The following is a 20,522-nucleotide window of genomic DNA, read 5'->3' on the forward strand; positions in this document are numbered from 1 at the left end:
TGTACTGTTTTCCATAATGGCTGCACCGAACTACATTCCCACCAGCAGTGTAGATGGGTTCCCTTTTCTCTACACCCTCTCCAGCATTTACTGTTTGTGGACTTTTGAATGATGGCCATTCTGACTGGTGTGAGGTGATACCTCATTGTAGTTTTGATTTGCATTTCTTTGATAATTAACTATACTGATAATTAGCGATATTGAGCATTTTTTCATGTGCCTATTGGCCATTTGTATGTCTTCACTGGAGAATTGCTTGTTTAGGTCTTCTGCTCATTTTTGGATTGAGTTATTTGTTTTTGTTGTTGTTGTTATTAAGTTGTATGAGCTGTTTATATGCAGCTGTCCAGTTTCCCAACACTATTTGCTGGAGAGACTGTCTTTACTCCATTGTATGTTCTTGCCTCCTTTGTCAAAGATTAATTGTCCAAAAGTTTGTGGGTTTATTTCTGGCTTCTCTATTCTGTTCCATTGATCCATATGTCTGTTTTTGTACAAGTACCATGCTGTTTTGATGACTGTAGATCTGTAGTATTGTCTTAAGTCTGGGAGGGTTATTCCTCCAGCTTCATTCTTTTTTTTAGTATTGCATTGGCAACTTTGTGATTCCATACAAATTTTAGGATTATTTTTTCTAGTTCTGTGAAAAGTGTCTTGGGTGGTTTGATAGGGATCACATTAAATCTATAGATTGCTTTAGATAGTATGGCCATTTTAACAATATTAATTTTTCCAATCCAAGAGCATGGGATATCTTTCCATTTCTTTAAATCACCTTTAACTTCTTTTATCAATGTTCTGTAGTTCTCAGCCTATAAATCTTTCACCTCCTTGGTCAGATTTATTCCTAAGTATTTAATTTTTTTTGGATGCAATTTTAAAAGGGATTGTTTCTTTACTTTCTTTTTCTGACATTTCATTGTTAGTGTAAAGAAATACAATTGACTTCTGTATGTTAATCTTGTATCCTGCTACCTTGTTGAATTCTTTTATCAGCTCTAGTAGTTTTTGTTGGAGACTTTGGGATTTTCTATATATAGTATCATGTCATCTGCATATAATGACAATTTTACCTCTTCTCTTCCAATTTGGATCCCTTTTATTTCTTTTTCTTGTCTGGTTGCTGTGTCTAGGACTTCCAATACTAGGTTGGATAGAAGTGTTGAGAGTGGGCATTCTTTTCATGTTCCAGATTTTAGCGGGAAGGCTTTCAGCTTTTCAACCTTGAGTATTATGTTGGCTGTGGGTTTGTCATTAATAGCTTTTATTATGTTCAAGTATGTTCCCTTTATACCCACTTTGGCAAGAGTTTATCATGAATGGATGTTGAATTTTATCAAATGCTTTTTCTGCATCTATTGAGATGATCATGTGGTTTTTGTCTTTTGTTGATGTGGTATATCACATTGGTTTATTTGCATATATTGAACCATCTTTGTGACCCTGGGATGAATCCAACTTGATCATGGTGTATAATCTTTTTAATGTGTTGTTGGATTTGGTTTGCTATTATTTTGTTGAGAGTTTTTGCATGTATATTTGTCAAAGATATTGGCCTTTTATTTTCTTTGTTGGTTTGTCTTTGTCTGATTTTGGCATCAGGGTGATGGTGGCTTCATAGAATGACTTTGGGAGTGTTCCCTCCTCTTCAGTCTTTTGGAAGAGTTTGAGAAGGATTGGTATAAGTTCTTCTGTGTATGTTTGTTAAAATTCCCCAGTGAAGCCATTTGGTCCCTGACTTTTGTTTGCAGGGATTTTTTTTTTTAAAAAAATTACAGTTTCTTTTCCACTTCTAGCAGTTGGCCTGTTCAGTTATCTATTTCTTCTTGATTCAGTTTTGGTGGGCTGTAAGTTTCTAGAACCTTATCTATTTCTTCTAGGTTATCCATTTGTTGGTATGTAAGTGTTCATGATTCTCTCTCTCTCTCTTTTTATTTCTGTATTTCTGTGGTATTGGTTGCTATTTCTCCAGTTTCATTTCTTATTGTATTTATTTGTGTCCTCTCTCTTTTCTTCTTGGTGAGCTTAGCCAGAGGTTTGTCAATTTTGTTTACCCTTTCAAAGAACCAGTTCTTGGTTTTATTTATTTTTTGCTATTTTTAAAAATCTTTATTTCATTTACTTCCTCTCTGATTTTAACTATTTCCTTCCTTCCACTGGCTTAAGGTTTTGTTTGTTCTTTTTTATAATTCTTTGAAGTGGTAGGTTACATTGTTTATCTGAGATTTTTCTTGTTTTTTTGAGGAAGGTGTTATAGCTATGAACTTCCCTCTAAGAACTTCTTTTGCTGCAGCTCATATATTTTGTATGTTTGTGTTTTCATTGTCATTTGTGTCAAGGTATTTTAAAATTTCTTCTTTGATTTCATCATTAACTCATTGGTTATTTAGTAGTATGTTATTTAATCTCCATGTAATCACTTTTTTCTTATATCTCTTTCTGTGGTTGATTTCTAGTTTCATGTTGTTGTGGTCAGAAAAGATGCTTGAAATAATTTCTATCCTCTTAAATTTGTTGAGATTTGTTTTGTGTCCTAGTATATGTTCAATCTTAGAGAATGTTCAATGTGCACTTGAAAAGACTGTGTATTCTGGTTTTTTTGGATGTAATGTCCTGAAAATATCAATTAAATATAACTATTCTATTGTATCACTTAGAATCTCTGTTGTCTTATTGATTTTCTGTCTGGAAGATCTGTCCATTGATGTAAGTGGGTATTAAAGTCTCCTACTGTTATTTTATTTCCATAAATTTCTCCCTTTATATCTGTTAATATTTGTTTTATGTACTTAGGTGCTCCTATATTGGGTACATATATGTTAATGAGTATAATATTCTCATCTTATATTGCTCCTTTTATCATTGTATAGTCCTTTTTTTATCTTTCTTTATGACCATTGTTTTAAAGTCTATTTTGTTTGATGTGAGTATTGCTACCCCTGCTTTCTTATCATTTCCACTTGCATGAAATTTGTTTTTCCATCCCCTCACTTTCAATCTGTGTGTCCTTCACCGTAATGTGGATATTTTGTAGGCAGCATATTGTAGGCTCTTTTTTTTTAAATCCAATCTGCCACTCTATATCTTTTGATTGGAGCATTTAGTCCATTGACATTTAAGGTAATTATTGAAAGATATGTATTTATTGCCATTTTAAACCTTGTTTTCCAATTGATTTTGTATTTCCTCTTTGTTCATTTCTTTTTCTTTTTCCTTTTGTGGTTTGATAGTTTTCTTTTGTATCATGCTTGTGTTCTCTTCTTTCGGTTTTTGTGAATCTATTGTATGTTTCTGATTTGTAGTTATCCTGTTTTTTCAAGTGTGTTAACCATTTACTGTAACTACTTGCTTTAGACTGGTAGTTCTCTGAAAGCATCTGCTATTGTCAACCCTGGTCTATAGAGGACATTAAGCATCTCAAAGATATTTTGCCTCTTTAACTAGTACATTTATTGCTCTCTTAATAGAGTGTCCTCTGGGACATCACAGGTAGTGTAGTTAGGTGATAGATTCTGTGTACATAATAAATATATTCCAACATTCCTAACTCTGATACTTTTGACACTTCAGTATTCTGTCAAGGGAGCTACAGCAACATTGCATTTACTGTAGATATAATTTTGTCAAATTTTTAATAAGATGTCCCTGTAATATATTAGCACTGGATCCAGTGTTCTTTTCCAGGAGTTGGAAGAGTGTTCTCATGTCTATAAACTTTCCCATATCCAGCTCTATATTCTATTCCTCTCCTAAGAGAGGTTCCTGATAATATGTGTTGGCCAGGTCCTGCAGATATTGTAATAAGCTATTTTCTTTTATAGCAGGGTTATAGTTATTGCTCTGGAGGTGATGAGTTTAGGCAAGAAGAGATTGTGAGAAGGTCTGTATCATCTTGCAACAAACATGTTTACATGATCTCCAGGTAGGGGTGGCTTCTCTCCTTTATCAAGAGGGAGGAGACTGCTTCTATCACTTTGGAAGGTTCAGAGAAATCTGGACATTCAAGTTTTTGAGGTGCAATTGTACAGATATTCACCATCCCAGGTGTAAAGGTCTGACTCCTTCCCTTTTAGGATCTTGACTTTAATATAAAGTCTATTGAGATGTGCATTTTACCTCCTTTGCAGTCCTGTGAGCCTTATAAGCAAGTCCTGGGTCTGATTTTCAACACTCTTTCCTAAGCAGGATATGAGAATTTCTTAAAATGATTCCATGGAAGTTTACTTGCTTTTATAGCATTCCCTAGTTAGTGGTTCTCAAGGTGTGCTCCCTGGACCTGTAACATCATCATCAACCAACATCATCATCATCATTCAATCATCTTAGAAATGCCAATTTGAGGCCTCACCCCAAACTTAGGGAATCATAAACTCTGGGTGTGGGGGCCAGAAATCTACATTTTAATGAACAGTTAGAGAACCATAGCCCTAGGTAGATTATTGGCTGACTGACTAGAGCATGCTACTCCTTTTCTTCAAGGCTACCAAGATAGTCAATGAAAGCCAGCAAAGTTGACCATAGTCTAAGTATAATTATCCTCATATCTTTCAAGGGCTAGATGCACCATATACCCCAATGCTTCTCCTTCTACCTATACCTCATCACAAACCATGCAGGCAAGAATATTAGTAATATTGATGTTACAGCAAGCTAAGTGTTACCACTATTCCATTCACCCCTATCAAAGGAGGACTTGTATTCTCACTGGTGAGTGATTTATTTTCCGAGTACTTCTCTGAGAGTCTGCTTTCTAGTGCCACTTCCAGTATCAGCTCTATTAAGGTTCTCCCGAAAGCAGAGACTGAGCAAAAAAATTATTAAGTTAAAATAACTGATTTGTGAAGGGATTTCAGGAATAATGAGTGAGGGAGCAGGAAGAATGAGAGAGACAGAAAGAAATATAATATAATGTTATATTAGACAGGTTGTTGCCATGGGAGCTCAGTTCTCCAGGGATCTCCTGAAACGCAAATAGGACTTTTTCACCTGAAGGAAGGTTTGCTGGAACGCTTATCTGCAACTACTATCCTCCTTTGTTTGAAGGTTTCCCCTGGGGTTATTAAATCTCCTGCATTTCTGGGTGGCATTTGTCTGTGTGCCAAATGGACTCCCACAGTGTCAGACAAGGCCTTGGGGCAATCAGGAAAGACATATACAAAGTGCTTGAGTTAGGTAATTGTCAGCGTGTATGAGATGAATCTGAGTTCACACAGAACTGTCCGTTGCAGCTCTGCTGAAATCAGAAATGGGCTGTGGAGTTGAGATTCACTTCACCAGAGGCATCTATTTTAGAAGGTGAGATGTAAATATTATATCTGCATTTGTAACCATAGGAATTATGGTGCACCAGCTCTCAGCAAAAACTCCTCCATGTACTATTCTGAGAGACAGAGGAGGGGAGCTAAAGGAGTATCATAGGGAAATTGATGTTTTTGAGAAAAAGACAATCTCAAAAGAAGAGGTGAACAGAGTTGTTATATTTTGCATTATGAATATCAGCTAAACTAAGACTCTCTCTTCCCATCCAAGAATCTTTTGAGAATAGTTGCTCCAAGGGTAAAATACGTCTTGTCCAATGATTAGTGGTTAGAAGGAAACAGAGATACAAGATCACTGGATTGATACATAAACATATAAATAGAAGTAGATCTATAGGCACTACTATTAAAAAATTTAAAAAGGAAAACTAGGAAAGGATGAATAATCCTTATAGACAAGGAATACAAACCAGATTTACTGAAAGTGAATGAATGCCACAGGGTGGCATAGGAGGCAGTTTGGTTTTGATAATGGAAAAATCTACAAGACTCTGAGATTTTTTAAGACATCAAACTTTGTTCTTCTACTGAAATATCAGACTCAGATTCATGACCAAAGGGCTAACATTTCAACTCTAGTTTGCAAAAATTCTATAGAAAATAAAGGAATAATGGCACAGAAAAAAGAAGAGACTCAGAGAGCAATACGGATTTTCCAGTAAAAAGAATCTGAGTTAAACACAAGTATGAGACATGAGAGATCATGTGCATATTAACGCCCTGCAAAATATTTGTGCTTCAGCGTTCTTTTAGATTAATATCCTGTACACATGAGAACTACTGACTGAGAGAACTTCAAATAAATCTACTAGTGTGTGGATACAGTCAAATGTGATTCATGATAGTGTTAGAGGAGGCAGATAGCTAGATATGAGCAGAGAAAGGGGGACATACACGAAATGGCAGAAACTGGGCAGAAAGGAGAGGCATGGACCAAATGCGGTAAACCATACATCACTTAAGCACCAGGGGTTCCTGGGCAGAGGAGGAAAAGCAGGAAACTCTGGGCTGATAAGTGGTCACAACTTTGGGGGTGATAAGTGGCCTGGAGGCCAACAAAGAAAGGTGGGAAAACACAGGAATCTCCAGTGTCTGAATGTAACCTTTTGCTCATTATGTTCTCATTTCAATAAAGTTAGTCTTGCAGATTAGAAGTACCCATCATGAACCGACACCATGGCACTTCCTATCCAGGCTAAATAAGGACAAAGATCCCTCCTCCCTTTGGGAAGGTGGAATTGGGATGAAAATCAGGGAATATGACCTCAGACCTTTCCCTCCCTAATGAATATTCCGCCCATTCATTTTTACACTCTGTGTAACCAACTTGCCAAAGAAACTTGGGGCAGCCGCTTACCTGAGCCTGCCTGCTCTCCCCTTGAGAGTGTACTATCCATCCTTTAATAAATTTTCACTTTATTTTTTACTATGTCTTGTCTATGAATTCTTTCTGGGATAGGACAAGAACCTGGAACACTGATTACATCCACTGGCAACAATAAGAAGGTAAATGTATACTGTATAGCACAGGGAAATATATACAAGATCTTATGGTAGCTCAGAGAGAAAAAAATATGACAATGAATATATATATGTTCATGTATAACTGAAAAATTGTGCTGTACACTGGAATTTGACACATTGTAAAATGATTATAAATCAATAAAAATGTTAAAAAAAAAAAAAAAGGTAAGTGTAGGATGGACAGATAGGAAACTACTGGGCCAGAATATTTCGGAAATAACTTCCAGCAAGCTCTTTAAAAGCAAAAACATATACTGATGTAAAAACTTTAGATAAATAACTGCATGGTATATTATTATGTTGTTGAAACTGTAATAAACTGATATTAAGAATTCACCCGTCATGTATGACTATATAATAGATTGTAAATATCAGATCGTGTCTTAATTTTTCTTAGAATCCTGGCTTGAGCGGTCCATTTGACACAATGTGTTATTTTTATGTCACTTTAAATTTTTCAACTTTATTTCCAAGCATCTGATTTTCTCAACTTTCTCTATCATTCTTAGGATTATTTAAAAGTGATTAAAAATATATAGCACTATTGTTGATAAAACACAGGAAGATGATTCAGGCTTTTTTTTTTTTGGTGAAAATTAAATAAGCTAATTCACTAATTCACATCAATTACATGATGAGAATGAAACTTCTATGCTGCTGCTGTTGATTATCCATGTCGGTTTTGTTTATGTATCTCTAAAATTTCTATCCATTGATAATAGGTACATTTTCACAAATCCATGTTTATGGAATGCTTAAAATAAGGGATAGACTATAAATAAAGTGAAGGAAATAGTAGCTGGAATTCACCATCAGAATTTTAATAATTTATTGATACTTGGTAAGCTGAAAAATGTTTTGGAAAAGGAGTATTTTTTGTTTAAATATTGGCGTAAATCAGACTTCGTCGAGCATATTAATTTGGATAAGAGAAGGGAGCCATGAGTTTAAAATTCAAGGGAGTTACTGAAGCACATAGTTCTGTAAAATCTGTTCAAACCCATTAGCATTGATTATTTTCATTCAATGAGTTCTGTTGGGAGACTCCCTTTGCAAAAGCTTATGGTAAACTAAAACACTTGGAAATATAAAAAATGCTTTATAAAGAAACTTGAAGAGCTAACAGGTTTTGTTATGCTGTAGGAATAGAAAAAATGTAGGAAACAGACAAGGAGGAAAGTGAAGGAAGAGAATACAGAGGTTTTTTAAAACAATAGCCACAGTGGAAAAATAGAGAAAAAAGGAAGGAAAAACAGCTCTGGTACCATTTTTCTTTAATATAATAGGGAAAATGCCAATGTTTGAGTAAGAACAGTATTTCCTTAAAACTTTTTTGACCTACTGAAAAGATGAATAAAAGATAGTACATTTTACAAATTTGTTTTGTAATCTCATAATTTATGGGAAGAAAGCACATTAAAAACAGATATGTCTGCTCTTCACTCTAAAGGTGGATAATTTATAATGGTAGGAAAGTGGATGCAATTACTTTCAATTCTTTGGCAAAAAATATAATGTACAGATAGCATATTACTTTGTAAAAAACATCATCACTAATAACCTTTAAAACCTTGCCTATGTATTTTGACATTTTGCATCTAGAACAATCATTTGAATAGTTTATAATTATGATCATAATCATGTTAATTATAGCTAACATACATTGAACAGATATATGTGGCCAGGAACTCTTTGGGTTTTGTTTATTTATTTGTTTTAATATTTTCCCTGTGCTTCCACATTTTCTCCAACAAGGATAGGTAGGTTCTATGATTTCCTTCCATTTTCTAAATAGAACATCTAAGGAAAAGACTAGGGTAAGAAGAGAAAATTAAAGTAAGTTTCCTAAGATCACAGAGCATAAGGTGGCTGAGCAAGATTTCAAATTCAGAAATCAAAAGAGAAAGTGGATAGGAGGAATGAAGAAGAGAAAGGGAGATAGAAGAGGAGAGAAAGGGGATTGAAGGATAGGTGAGATGAAAGGGAAGGGAGAAACTCGGGAGAAAGATATTCAGATAAATTGAGATACAGACCCAGAGAAATAAGAGGACAAAATGAATAAAGAAAGAAGTAGTAAGAGAATACGATTCAACTATAATGTATATAAAAACCATGTAGTAAATGCTGTAAATGTAGTCTTTGAGACCAAAGATGAAATCATCTTATAATATTTAGTAAAGATATTTTGACTAATTGGTGTGTTTAATATGTTTTACATATTATTTATAATGCAGAGTTCTAAAAAGATAACATATGAAGAGGTGTAAACAAGGAAGAGAAAAATAGTGTAAACGAGTGATGGGTATTAAAGATTAAAACAGGTCACTAAACTTTGTATTGTTTTCCCAAAATAAGGACGCCGAATCTCATCCTTGAGTACAAAGTCATCAAATAATTCATACTGCCCTCTTCCTGTCTCTGTACCAGAACTATCACAGGCCTTTGAGGTACTACTTTTGAACCATTCCCTGAAGAGGTGATTGCTCCAGAAACCATGTTGACAATTTGCAATGACAGCCACCGTGATTTTATCCTTCTGGGCTTCTCTGACAAGCCATATTTGGAAAAGATACTTTTTTGGGTAATTCTGATCTTTTATGGCTTGACCACTGCAGGAAATATGGTTGTAATTTTTGTCTCCTTGAAGGTTCCCAAACTCCATATCCCAATGTACTACTTTCTTTCCAACCTCTCCCTGCTAGATCTCTGTTTCACCAGCAGTTGTGTTCCACAGATGTTGGTTAATTTCTGGGGTCCAGAGAAGACTATAAGCTATATTGGCTGTACTGTTCAACTCTATGTCTTCTTGTGGCTTGGGGCCACTGAATGTGTCCTTCTTGTGGTCATGGCTTTGGACCGCTGTGTGGCAGTGTGTCATCCACTAAAATACACCACTATCATGCACCCAAAACTTTGCCTGCAGCTGGCCATCTTTGCATGGGGGACTGGCCTGATTCAGTCTCTGATCCAGTCTCCTGCTACCTTCCAGTTACCCTTCTGCTCCCACCAGACAGTGGATGACATTGTATGTGAAGTCCCAGCCCTCATTCAAGTCTCCAGTGCAGACACCATCTACATTGAAATCAGGATGTTCGTAGCCAGTATTATTCTCCTGGTGGTGCCCTTGATCATTATCCTTGCCTCTTATGGTGCTGTTGCTAAGGCTGTGCTGAGAATAAAGTCAACTGCAGGACAGAAGAAAGCATTTGGCACCTGCACTTCTCATCTTCTTGTGGTCTCCCTCTTCTATGGCACTGTCACAGCTGTCTATCTTCAACCCAAGAGTCGCTATGCTCATGAACAAGGCAAGTTTCTCACCCTTTTTACACTGTTGTAACTCCGACTCTTAACCCGCTCATCTATACTCTAAGGAACAAAGAGGTAAAGGGGGCACTAAAAAGACTAGGGAGGAGGACCTGGGATGTTCAGAATAACTAAAGAGGTTGACACATATTGGGTTTTTACTTAACCTGAAAAGAGAATAACCTCATCACGAAAAGCTGAAGATGTACCTCCCAACTCTAAAGTAATAGAGAAAGAGCTGCATTTTGTTCAAGCATGAATTTCAGTTCCATTCATCAGTCATTGATTAAGCCTTATTTTCTTCATGGTACTGATTTAGGCACAGTATGATAGAGAAATGAATATTTTTAATAGTCGTATTAAATTGCACATAATAGCAATTGAATTGGGGCAACAAAAGAAAAACAAACTTGCAAAATAAAAGACCTAGCCATATGTTTCATGCCTTTCCACTTACTCTTTTCCTTTGTTCTATTTTCCTGTAAGCCCAACCACTTCTTTCACCTAAACATCTATTCCCAACAAGGTTCCTAACGCTTTCAGACAGAGACTTTGTAAGAAACACTCATGTAATCTACTTGGTGGCTCTTGGTTCTGAGTTACTTCTGCCTCCTTGCCTCAGTATGTCCTTTGTTGATATGTAGTGTGCCTAGAAATCCCCAGTGACAAAGTGTTTACCAAGCAGAAGTCCACGTTTACTGCTCCCTGGTGCTGCTGCTCTTCAATCTTATACCCAAGTTTCTTAGTTTGAGCCCCAGTATTCTTGGCCCCTAATGGTAGGAATAAACTTCTGGTTTTTTCCTTCATTCTGAGTCACTGTTGTAAACAAATGGCTTTCTTTTCATTACATTCAATTCTTATTCATTTGTCTTAGAGACATTTATTGATTTTTATTAGGCAGCTATTATGTACTAGATGCTCCATATTTAATGCATATAGGAGGTCATCAATGTCATGGTGCTTATAGTCAAATGGTAGACAAAAATATTAACCAACATATTTTTAATTTATCATCTTAATGGAAAGAGACTTCTTCTTCAACTCCTGCCTAGGGCTGATCACCATACCACACACCTTTTGACTTTTGAGTATTTCCCACCAAAGATTTATTTATGCTGCTTTTTAGCTATTGTCTACAAGTGTCCACTACTCTAGTGTGTTTCACTGAAATCATGGATATAAATTGTTGACTATCCTGTATGGATTGTCTAATCAACTGTGCCTCCCATCTGCTGAAACCTATTTCATATCTAGATGGCACTAGTATCAGGCCCTATTCCCTCCCATTTTCCTCTGCTGGTAAACTGTACCACTTATTTCTGATTTGGAGATTTCATGTCAAAATTTTCTAAACATTTGGAAAGTTAAAAAAGCATTACATAACTCAAACCAAAATTAAACTGGTCAGAAATAATAGCAACACTAATACTTTGAGGATAAAATTTCTCATTGTCTTTGAGAGAACAATAATTTAAAAATCATTTTGTTGTTCTTCCTCTCAATTGCAAGGAATAAAGGGAGTAATTGAGGAGAAATCTAGAAGGACAGAGGGTTTTTTGGCTAAAATTTTACTTTAAGATTGTAGAGCTGGAGCAGCTCTAGGGAATGCCTAAGTTCCTGGTGTGGACATAGTGATGAGTAGCTGAGGTTGACAGGTGGTAAGTGACTTGGAGATAGAAACAGGGGACCAGGCATATTCAGAAGTTCATCTTACTTTGACATAACCTGGAATGATAGCAGGGCCTTTGGTATAGAGGAGAACTGTGCACCTGACTAAAATGTAAACGCGTGAGAGGGAGAGAGGTTATGATCCTGGTAAATGACAGCAGCAAGAAGGGGAGGAACACAGTTCCTCAAACTTTAGAATTTTTAAGATTCACATGGTGTACTTGTTAAAAATTAAAATACTTGTGTTTAATATTCAGAATTTCTGATTTAAAATATCTGATTGTGCTCTGGGATGGGCATTTTAAGTAACACCATAGGTGATTCTGATGCAGACCACCTAGGACCATACTGCGGGAAAGAGCAGTCTAGATAGTTGCCCAGACAAATGACATGAACTTCAAATGAATCCATGTATTTTAAAAATAAGATGGCTTAAGATTAAAACAAAAAAAGACTAAGCAAAACAGGAAACCCATGTGATTTGTGGTTTAAAAAGAAAAGGGTCTTGAATCTCTCAGGCAGCCAAAGCTGCAGGTTCTCAGCTTGCATATTTCCTGAATGCTATGCTTTTATGTATTCTGATGTATTACTTTAATTTTTAAAATTTTTGTTTTATTGAAGTATAGTTGATTCAATATTATATTAGTTTCAGATGTGCAACATAGAGATTCAATATTTTTATAGAATATGCTCCATTTAAAGTTGTCATAAAATATTGACTATATTCCCTGTGCTGTACAATATATCATTTTAGCTTATTTTATGCCAAGTAGTTTGTACCTCTTAATTCCTTACCCCTATTTTGCCCTTCTCGTGTCCCTACTCTCCACTGGTAACCACTAGTTTGTTAAGTATATCCGTGTATCTCTTTCTGTTGTGTTATATTCATACACTACTTTTATTTTTTAGATTCCACATGTAAGTGAAAAATACAGTATTTGTCTTTCTCTGACTTATTTCATTAAACATTGGAAGAAACAATACACTCTAGCTATGGGTTTGTCTTAGCCACGAGTCCTTAGCCAGCACTACTATCTAAGAGTTTTTACAGTGTTTGATTCAGCAGCATGAGCTCCCACATACCATTATGTCAGAGGGCCCACTTACTAGCAAAGGAAGCATGGGAGTGAACACATGACCATGGAAACCACTGGCCATATACTGTATTACACTATCATGAAATGACCTATTAAAGTCATGGAGTGACATGTTGAAGGCACACCCAAAATGTCAGCTCAGATGCAGTGCCATCTTCTACCACCCAGTGCATACTTTAAATTAATTATATTTATATGGAACTGTGTCCCCATTTGAAAGACACATGGGTCTGGAAACCAAGGAGTGAAACAGCAGTGGCCCCCCTTACCATGACTTCCAATGACTCACTTGAAAATCTGTGTTTCTTTATTCCACAATTATGGACTCTGTAAGTTTAGAGGTTCCAGTTTCCAAAGGGAAATGCTTCCATCAAGGAGTACAGAATGCACACCAAGAAGTATACCTTTTTGTCTAATTATAATAGTAAATGATCAAGTGCAATGAGCTTGACTTAAGAAAAGTGTAATGATCAGGGGCTCAGACACTTCTAAATCATGCCACAGAGTTAACCCCAGAGACCAGTAGAAGTTCTAGCTAAGGCGAAGGGGAATAAAGAATAGATAGCAGAGGGAGATGATGAATCTAGTTTGTGGATGTAAGACCAGCTGCCGTGGGGTAAGATCTGCTGCTGTGTTGGTCCTCTTCTAAGCTCCCCCAACATGTAGAAGCCCACTAGCATCTTGTAGGAGCTTCTCCCATAACTCATACAAAGTATTGGATCTGAGCAGTTAAAGGAGTAGATTGTGTTGGAAGTTATAATACATTGCTCAGATCCCTGGTAATATAGTATCCCTACAGCACAGAAAGATAAGATCTTGGGTAATGTGGGCACACGCAGGTTGGTAAAGAATTACCAGAGACTGAGAAGAGTTTACGAAAGTTTAATAGGGACGCTGCTATAGGCAACAGTGGGCCACACAGAGGAGAGGTGCTTGTGTGAGTGCCGGGGATGGACATGCAGGGTCTTTTATCGGGGGTGGGGGGAGAGGGCTGTGCACACGAGGAGTAGGGGCTGCATGATCCTTTCGTGCACAGGTACCTGATTGGTTCTAAGATCTGTCAGGGACTTCTCTGAACAATAGGTTTTACAGCTTTGATAAGGACAGGATGTGAGACCTGTCCACCTAAGGTATTGTGAGACAGGCTCTCCGCTGGGCGATGGGTTTTGTTAGGGTAAACACACACCAAGAGGAGATGTTTTACATCTTGCAGAAATGCAGGTATGCAAAGGGTCCTGCAGTGGGGAGTAGGGGTTAAGGTGTCAATAGGCCCCAGGGACACGGAGAGCCCAGGTTCCCCACCCCTGGAGTTTTATGACTCCAGAGAGTGCCAGTCCACAGGTAAGAATATGGGAGATGGTCAAACTTGAAATTAATAAATTAATTACTATGATCTTTTAGGCAAAGAGCCTAAGGAATTTTAGCAGACAGGAAGCTGGAAATTAGGCGTACATGAAGAATTAGTAACTCTGAAATATAACAAAATATTATATCTAGATTGGATAGTGCATAAATGTAGAAATAAGAATTTTTTAAAATGTGACTATGCAATGTATAAATTAAAGACATTGGTAGAGCTTGAAGGACTTATTTTGGCCAAATATTGAACAATTTGGGCATCAAATAAAGTAAAATAGTAATATAAAATAGGAATTTATAAGTACATAGTGATACAAGCAAATAAGGGAATAAACAAAGGAGGGAAATGGAGAGCTCTTATTACAGAAAGTCAGCTGGTAAATACAGAAGGCAAGATGGAGTTAGAGAATCATTAATAGATGCTAATATTAGTGGGTGAAAATTTGACCAGGATTAAGATATTTACATAATTTCAGGCTATCTTTTTACAAATTACTTGTTAACTTCTAAGGAGAAAAAATGTAACTTCTCATAGGGGAGACCTGGGAGACACCATCTTAACCAGTGACTGAAGTTAACACCATCAATTTGCAGACAAAACGGCCTCGAGTGCCTTTTTATAATGATGTATTGTGCATGAGAAAAATATAAAGGACATTTTGGAGATAATTGACAAGATCTGAATATGACTTGTGTATGAGCATTATATCACTATAAAACGTCCCAGTTTTGATAACTGTACTGGCAATGTAAGATAATGTCCTATTTTTAGTAACTACACATTGAAGTAGTTAGTAATATGTTGTTTGGAAAACAATGATTACTACAATAAGTTTAGTTAACGTCCATCATCTCATGTAGGTACTAAAAAGAAGAAAAAAATGTTTCTTTTTTCCTTTTGATGAGAGCTCTTAGGATCTACTCTCTCAACTGTCGAATATAACATACAGCAATGTTGACTTTATAGTCATGTTGCATATAACATCCCCAGTATTTATTTATCTTGTAACTGGAAGTTTGTAACTTTTGACTACCTTCGTCCAATCCCCTGTTATTACTGTAGATATGAGCAGTATCAAAATATTGTAGAATAAACTTATGTTTGTTATTTAAATTATTAATGACATATAACATAAATATTTAGAAAATTATTTTCTAGGCAGACTTTGGGAAATTGTTGGTAGTATACTTGAAGATTGGAGTAGATGTTTCTAAAATTAGTTACAAATTTATAATTACATTAGTCTAATAGTTATTTTACTATCAATAATTTTTCATTTTAAATCAAGTTCAACTTTAAGTTATTATTATTCCATTATACTATTAGAAACCAAATACAGTTCAATGGAAAACTCTTCAAGGTGAAATAGATTTAGAGCACCAGTTTTATATTTAGACTTTTTCCTGATAGTTAAGTAATTGGTGTCGTTTTAAAATGCAGAAGACCAGAGCAAAAATTTTTTAGTATCCTACCACTTATCTCATCATAATTAACTTTTGGTGAATTTATTTCTAGTACTTTCTTATACATACAGGTAAATAAAAAATTAGGGTTACATTCTTAATATAGACTTATTTGCTGACTTAAACCATCCTAAATAAATAATAATAATATTATTTTTAAAAGAAATGTTTAATGTGTTAATAAATAACTTCAAAATCATAGTGGCTAAAACCAACAAAGATTTAGGTTTTGTTCATGTTCCAAGTCCACTGAATGTTAACTGGGGCACATTCTCATGCCATTCTTCACTTATAATTTCTGAAACCTTAGTTTTGTAACACTTTCTCTGTTGCCTCATATATTTCCTTACATTAGTAATTGCAAACAATCAATTAAAATGTCAGTTTAAGGGTCCCTTTCTTCAGGAACTAGAATATATCTTCAGTAGAGGAACTGTGATTGTTTTCCTCTGGTCTAGTGCTATTTAGTGAATAAAACTTTACTGAATTACTAATCAAATAATGAATTATTTCAGATCAATATTAGAAAAAATGATTCCTATTAACATTTCTGTAAATAATGAAGTTTCTAATTTAGAGGAGTTCCTGCATACTTGGGGTAGAACTTGGGACAAATAAGGATTTGAGAAGTAAAGGGAAAAAAAGAAATGCTATTCATGGGGAATAAAAAATGAATTTAAAATAGTTGTAAATGAAATAGTGCCATTTGAAGCAACATGGATGGACCTGGAGATAATCATTCTAAGTGAAGTAAGCCACAAAGAGAAAGAAAAATATCACAGGATATCACTGATATGTGGAATCTAAAAAAAATGACACAAATGAACTCATTTACAAAACAGAAATAGAGTTGCAGACATAGGAAGAAAAACATATAGTTACCAGGGTAGAAAGGGGGTGGGAGGAATAAATTTGGAGTTCAAATTTGCAGATACATGCTACTATATAAAATAGATAAACAACAAGGTCCTATTGTATAGCACAAGGAACTATATTCAATACCTTGTAATTGTCTATAATGAAAAAGAATATGAGACGGAATATATATATAACTGAACTACTATTCTGTACAATAGAGACTAACAACGTTGTAAGCCGACTATATAAAAAAATTGAAAAATAAATAAAATAGGAATGAAACTCAATTGACATTTCATTTTTTGTATAAGGCACACACACTTAGCTAGTTAAATGCCAGCTAGGTTTGAGACAGATTACATACTTAGAACAGTTCTGGAAGGTTCATAGGATGGATTTTATCAAGGGATGTGAAAGTAAATGTAACGTGCTGAGGACATGGGTGCTGTCAGGAATATTTTTGGCTTGGTCTCACTGGATATATAATTACAGACATGTGGAAACCCTAACTAGGTGGTTGACAGGATGGTTCTTGAACAAAGAATATATATGTGGAAATGTAATCCAACCATGTCCTGACTAGTTATTGACAGGAGGAAATTCCCATGACTTGGCCTCAGGAAGAGAGTGCCTTAGGGGAACTCTGGAAAGCAAAAGTTTTGAATTCAGAAAAGAAATGTTACAATCTTAGCATTGTTTCCTGAACAGAGAAATAATTTTTCTAAACTCTTGATACAATTGAATAAAATCATAAGAGCCTGAGCAATAGAAAAAGCAGTTCAAACCTTCCTCATTTGCAAGGATAAAGGGAGACGCAGAAGTTTCTCATGACGATGGAGCACTTATTTCTTATAGAAAAAGATTATTGGCAACACCCTCTTGAAGGCGTCCTTCATATCTTTATTTCTAAGGCTGTAAATGAGAGGGTTCAACATGGGTGTGAATATCCCATAGAAAAGGGAAACCATCTTTCCCCAGTCCTTAGAGGTGGATGCAGGTGGTTGTAGATATATGTAGATACCTGTTCCAAAAAAGAGAGACACCACAACCACGTGGGACCCACATGTCCCAAAAGCTTTTCGTCGTCCTTCTGCTGACCTGATTCTCAATACTGCTTGAGCTATGAAGCCATAGGAGATGAGGATCAATGTCACTGGAATTAGGAGAATTAATACTCCTAAGAAAAAGAACTCAGCCTCAATAGGCTTTGTGTCAGTACATAACAACTTGAGAAGAGCAGGAACCTCACAGAAGAAGTGGTCCACTTCCTGATGCCCACAGCGTGGCATGTTAAGGGTCAAGGAAGACTGCAACACTGAGTTGCTGAAGCCAGTGAGCCATGAGAAGGCTACCATTTTTAAGCAGAACCAAGGATTCATGATGACTATGTAGTGGAGTGGTCTGCAAATCGCCACATACCTGTCAAAGGCCATAACAGCCAGCAGGAGACACTCAGTAGCACCCAGGGCCAGGAAGATGATGAGTTGGGCCACACAGCCACCATAGCTGATGGTCTTTTTGTTGCGACAAATATTTGTCAGCATATGAGGGACGGTGCTTGTGGTGTAACAGAGATCTAAGATGGAGAGATTAGTGAGAAAGAAATACATGGGTGTATGAAGTTTGGGGTCCAGAATGCACACCATCATGATAGATACATTGCCGAAGATGGTGACTGTGTATGATATTAACAGGAGCACCAAAAGGGGCGTCTGTAGCCAGGGCTTGTCTGAAAAGCCAAGTAGTATAAAGTCTTTTGAGGAGCTCTCATTTGCCCAATTCATGATGACTCACTTGTTTTATAATCCTAAAAAAATAAAATCGGCAAGCAGTCAATAGATAATTATTGAATATTCACATTTTAACTGAATAAATAAACACCAAATATAATTTATAGTCCATTAAATGGAACCCTTGTGAAACACGATATGGTTGTCATATGGTTAGAAAGTCGTTCTTCTATTTTTAGTAGTTACGCTTTGCTTACTTTACGAAGTAAATTCTTACATTTAAATACCAAGGATATAAGCTTATATGCATAGTGCTCAACGCATTTCGATTCCTCATCCTTTTCTTATGTCCTAACCTACCTTAATAACCATTTGTAGAATAAATTCTGATTTTAATTTATTGAGACTGAAATGCTGAGTTATACAGGGGTAGGAGTTTCATCTAGATCTACATTTGATCTGAAGGGATCTACTTGCTTTTGTAACATCTTCATGTGATATTTTGAGTTATTTCTTACTCTTAAATGACATGTATGTACATCCTTTCCCAGAAAGAGCTATCATGGGTATTAGATGTTTTGATTCACGGTATAAAATTATGGCTTACTTGTGATTTATAGTGATGATCACAGATGACATCTCTCCCATCTCCAAATACTCTGATGAAAATTGTAAAACTGATGGTCTAATTGTTGCTTGATTAACATGTGACACACTGCACACTGCTTGAAATAATCCATTCTAATTCTCACGAAAACTCTGATAAACAGATATGATCTACATTTTATTGCTACTGTGACTCACCGAGAATAAATAATTTGCACATTCAGTAATGGTTAGGCCAAGACTCAAAAAGCCAGGATTTAAAAGCCATTCCTTTTTTTTTTTTTTTATAGCATGTAACCCCAAATGTACAGAGAGCACAGCCAGAATGACAACATATAGCTGACAGACTTAAGAAAGAAGATGAAGTAATTAGGATTGGCATACCTTATACCAGAGTGGAACACGTTTTGAAGAGTAAGAAACACTGATATATGAAGTATAACTTGACCCTGGAATGTATTAGATGTAGTTATAATATTTGTAACCCCTTCCATTAGACGTGATTTTAAGTTTGGCATGTTAGCTATAGATAAACATTTTTTCTTGGTAAACAGCAGTAATACACTTCAGTGAAAAATGGTAAAAGACATGATATTTGACTTTTTTGAGTGCACATGTAAATTTTAAGTTTTCATTTGGAAGACGATTATATGCAAATATAATGATAAATGCAAGATGAAAAAATGCACAGTGTTTATGGCAAAAATGGTTGATGTATTAAAATATTAAAAATTATTACATAATATTTATGAGAAAAGAGCAAAAATAAAAAAATTGATCAATGGATATAAATAAGCAATTTGGGATAGAAAAAAATATAAAGCAAAATTGAAAATAGAAAAGATAGGCACCTGTCTCATCATTAAAGAAATAAAAATTAAAACAACCAAGGTAATACTATATTTACTATTTGTTTGGCAGAGTTAAAAGTAATCACGTTAGCTGTTAGGATCACTGCCTCTGCAGCTGGGATCTTCCATCATTTTATTTCTGAGCTGTGTGATCCTGGGTAGTTGGTGAACATTTTTGTGTCATGTTATAATAAACAAAAACAAAAGCAACTCTCTAGCCATAATAAGAGAGTTGTTGTGAAGCTCAAATGAGGCCATGCATACACATTGGACTGAGAGCAGTTTAAAGAATGTGAGCTAGTTATCACTAATAGCATCTCTAATATTAACCATTAGTACTAATCATTAATAGTAATAATGTATCATTTTCTCCACTTTCCATGTATATGAGAAAACAAGCAACCAAATTACTATTAGTGGAGCCTATGCTTATTATAATTTTGCAGTATTATAATATGAAATGATTGAAATATAAGCCACTTTTTCTTTGTTTCTGCCATAATACTGAGAACACAGTTTCCAGTAAATGGAAGTCAGGTCAATGGTTTGCAGGAGATATTGGTTGCCTGAAAGGTGTGGGAAAAAAGAGGACTCTACTTAGCATCTATTTAAAAATTTTTCCTACCTGTGTGTTTTTCACATCTTCTACTCATTCCCACATTTTGTATGGCACTGGTGAAAGCTCATTTATCACTTCCTCTTTTATATTTTCAGAAAAATGAATTTAACTCATTGACAAACATA

General features: G+C 35.6%; 2 protein-coding genes and 1 pseudogene across 2 annotated transcripts in view; 2 read left to right on the plus strand and 1 right to left on the minus strand.

Moving 5' to 3' along the window:
- LOC141573234 (olfactory receptor 10C1-like) overlaps positions 1-20,522 on the plus strand; it is a 108,394-nt gene that overhangs the window by 18,578 nt on the left and 69,294 nt on the right. The gene's annotated exons all lie outside the window — the stretch shown is intronic.
- Positions 9,577-11,268, plus strand: LOC105084077 (olfactory receptor 2H1-like; annotated as a pseudogene).
- LOC105084076 (putative olfactory receptor 2B3) lies at positions 17,434-18,375 on the minus strand. Its single transcript, XM_010974111.1, has one exon. It carries the CDS (start codon positions 18,373-18,375, stop codon positions 17,434-17,436), a length of 942 nt encoding a protein of 313 aa, XP_010972413.1.

Source organism: Camelus bactrianus, chromosome 20 (genome assembly GCF_048773025.1).
Source record: "Camelus bactrianus isolate YW-2024 breed Bactrian camel chromosome 20, ASM4877302v1, whole genome shotgun sequence".
In the NCBI taxonomy this organism is placed as follows: Eukaryota; Metazoa; Chordata; class Mammalia; order Artiodactyla; family Camelidae; genus Camelus; species Camelus bactrianus.

Coding starts and splice junctions, on each gene's coding strand:
- LOC105084076 (XM_010974111.1), bottom strand. CDS start 18,375: ATGAATTGGGCAAATGAGAGCTCCTCAAAAGACTTTATACTACTTGGC.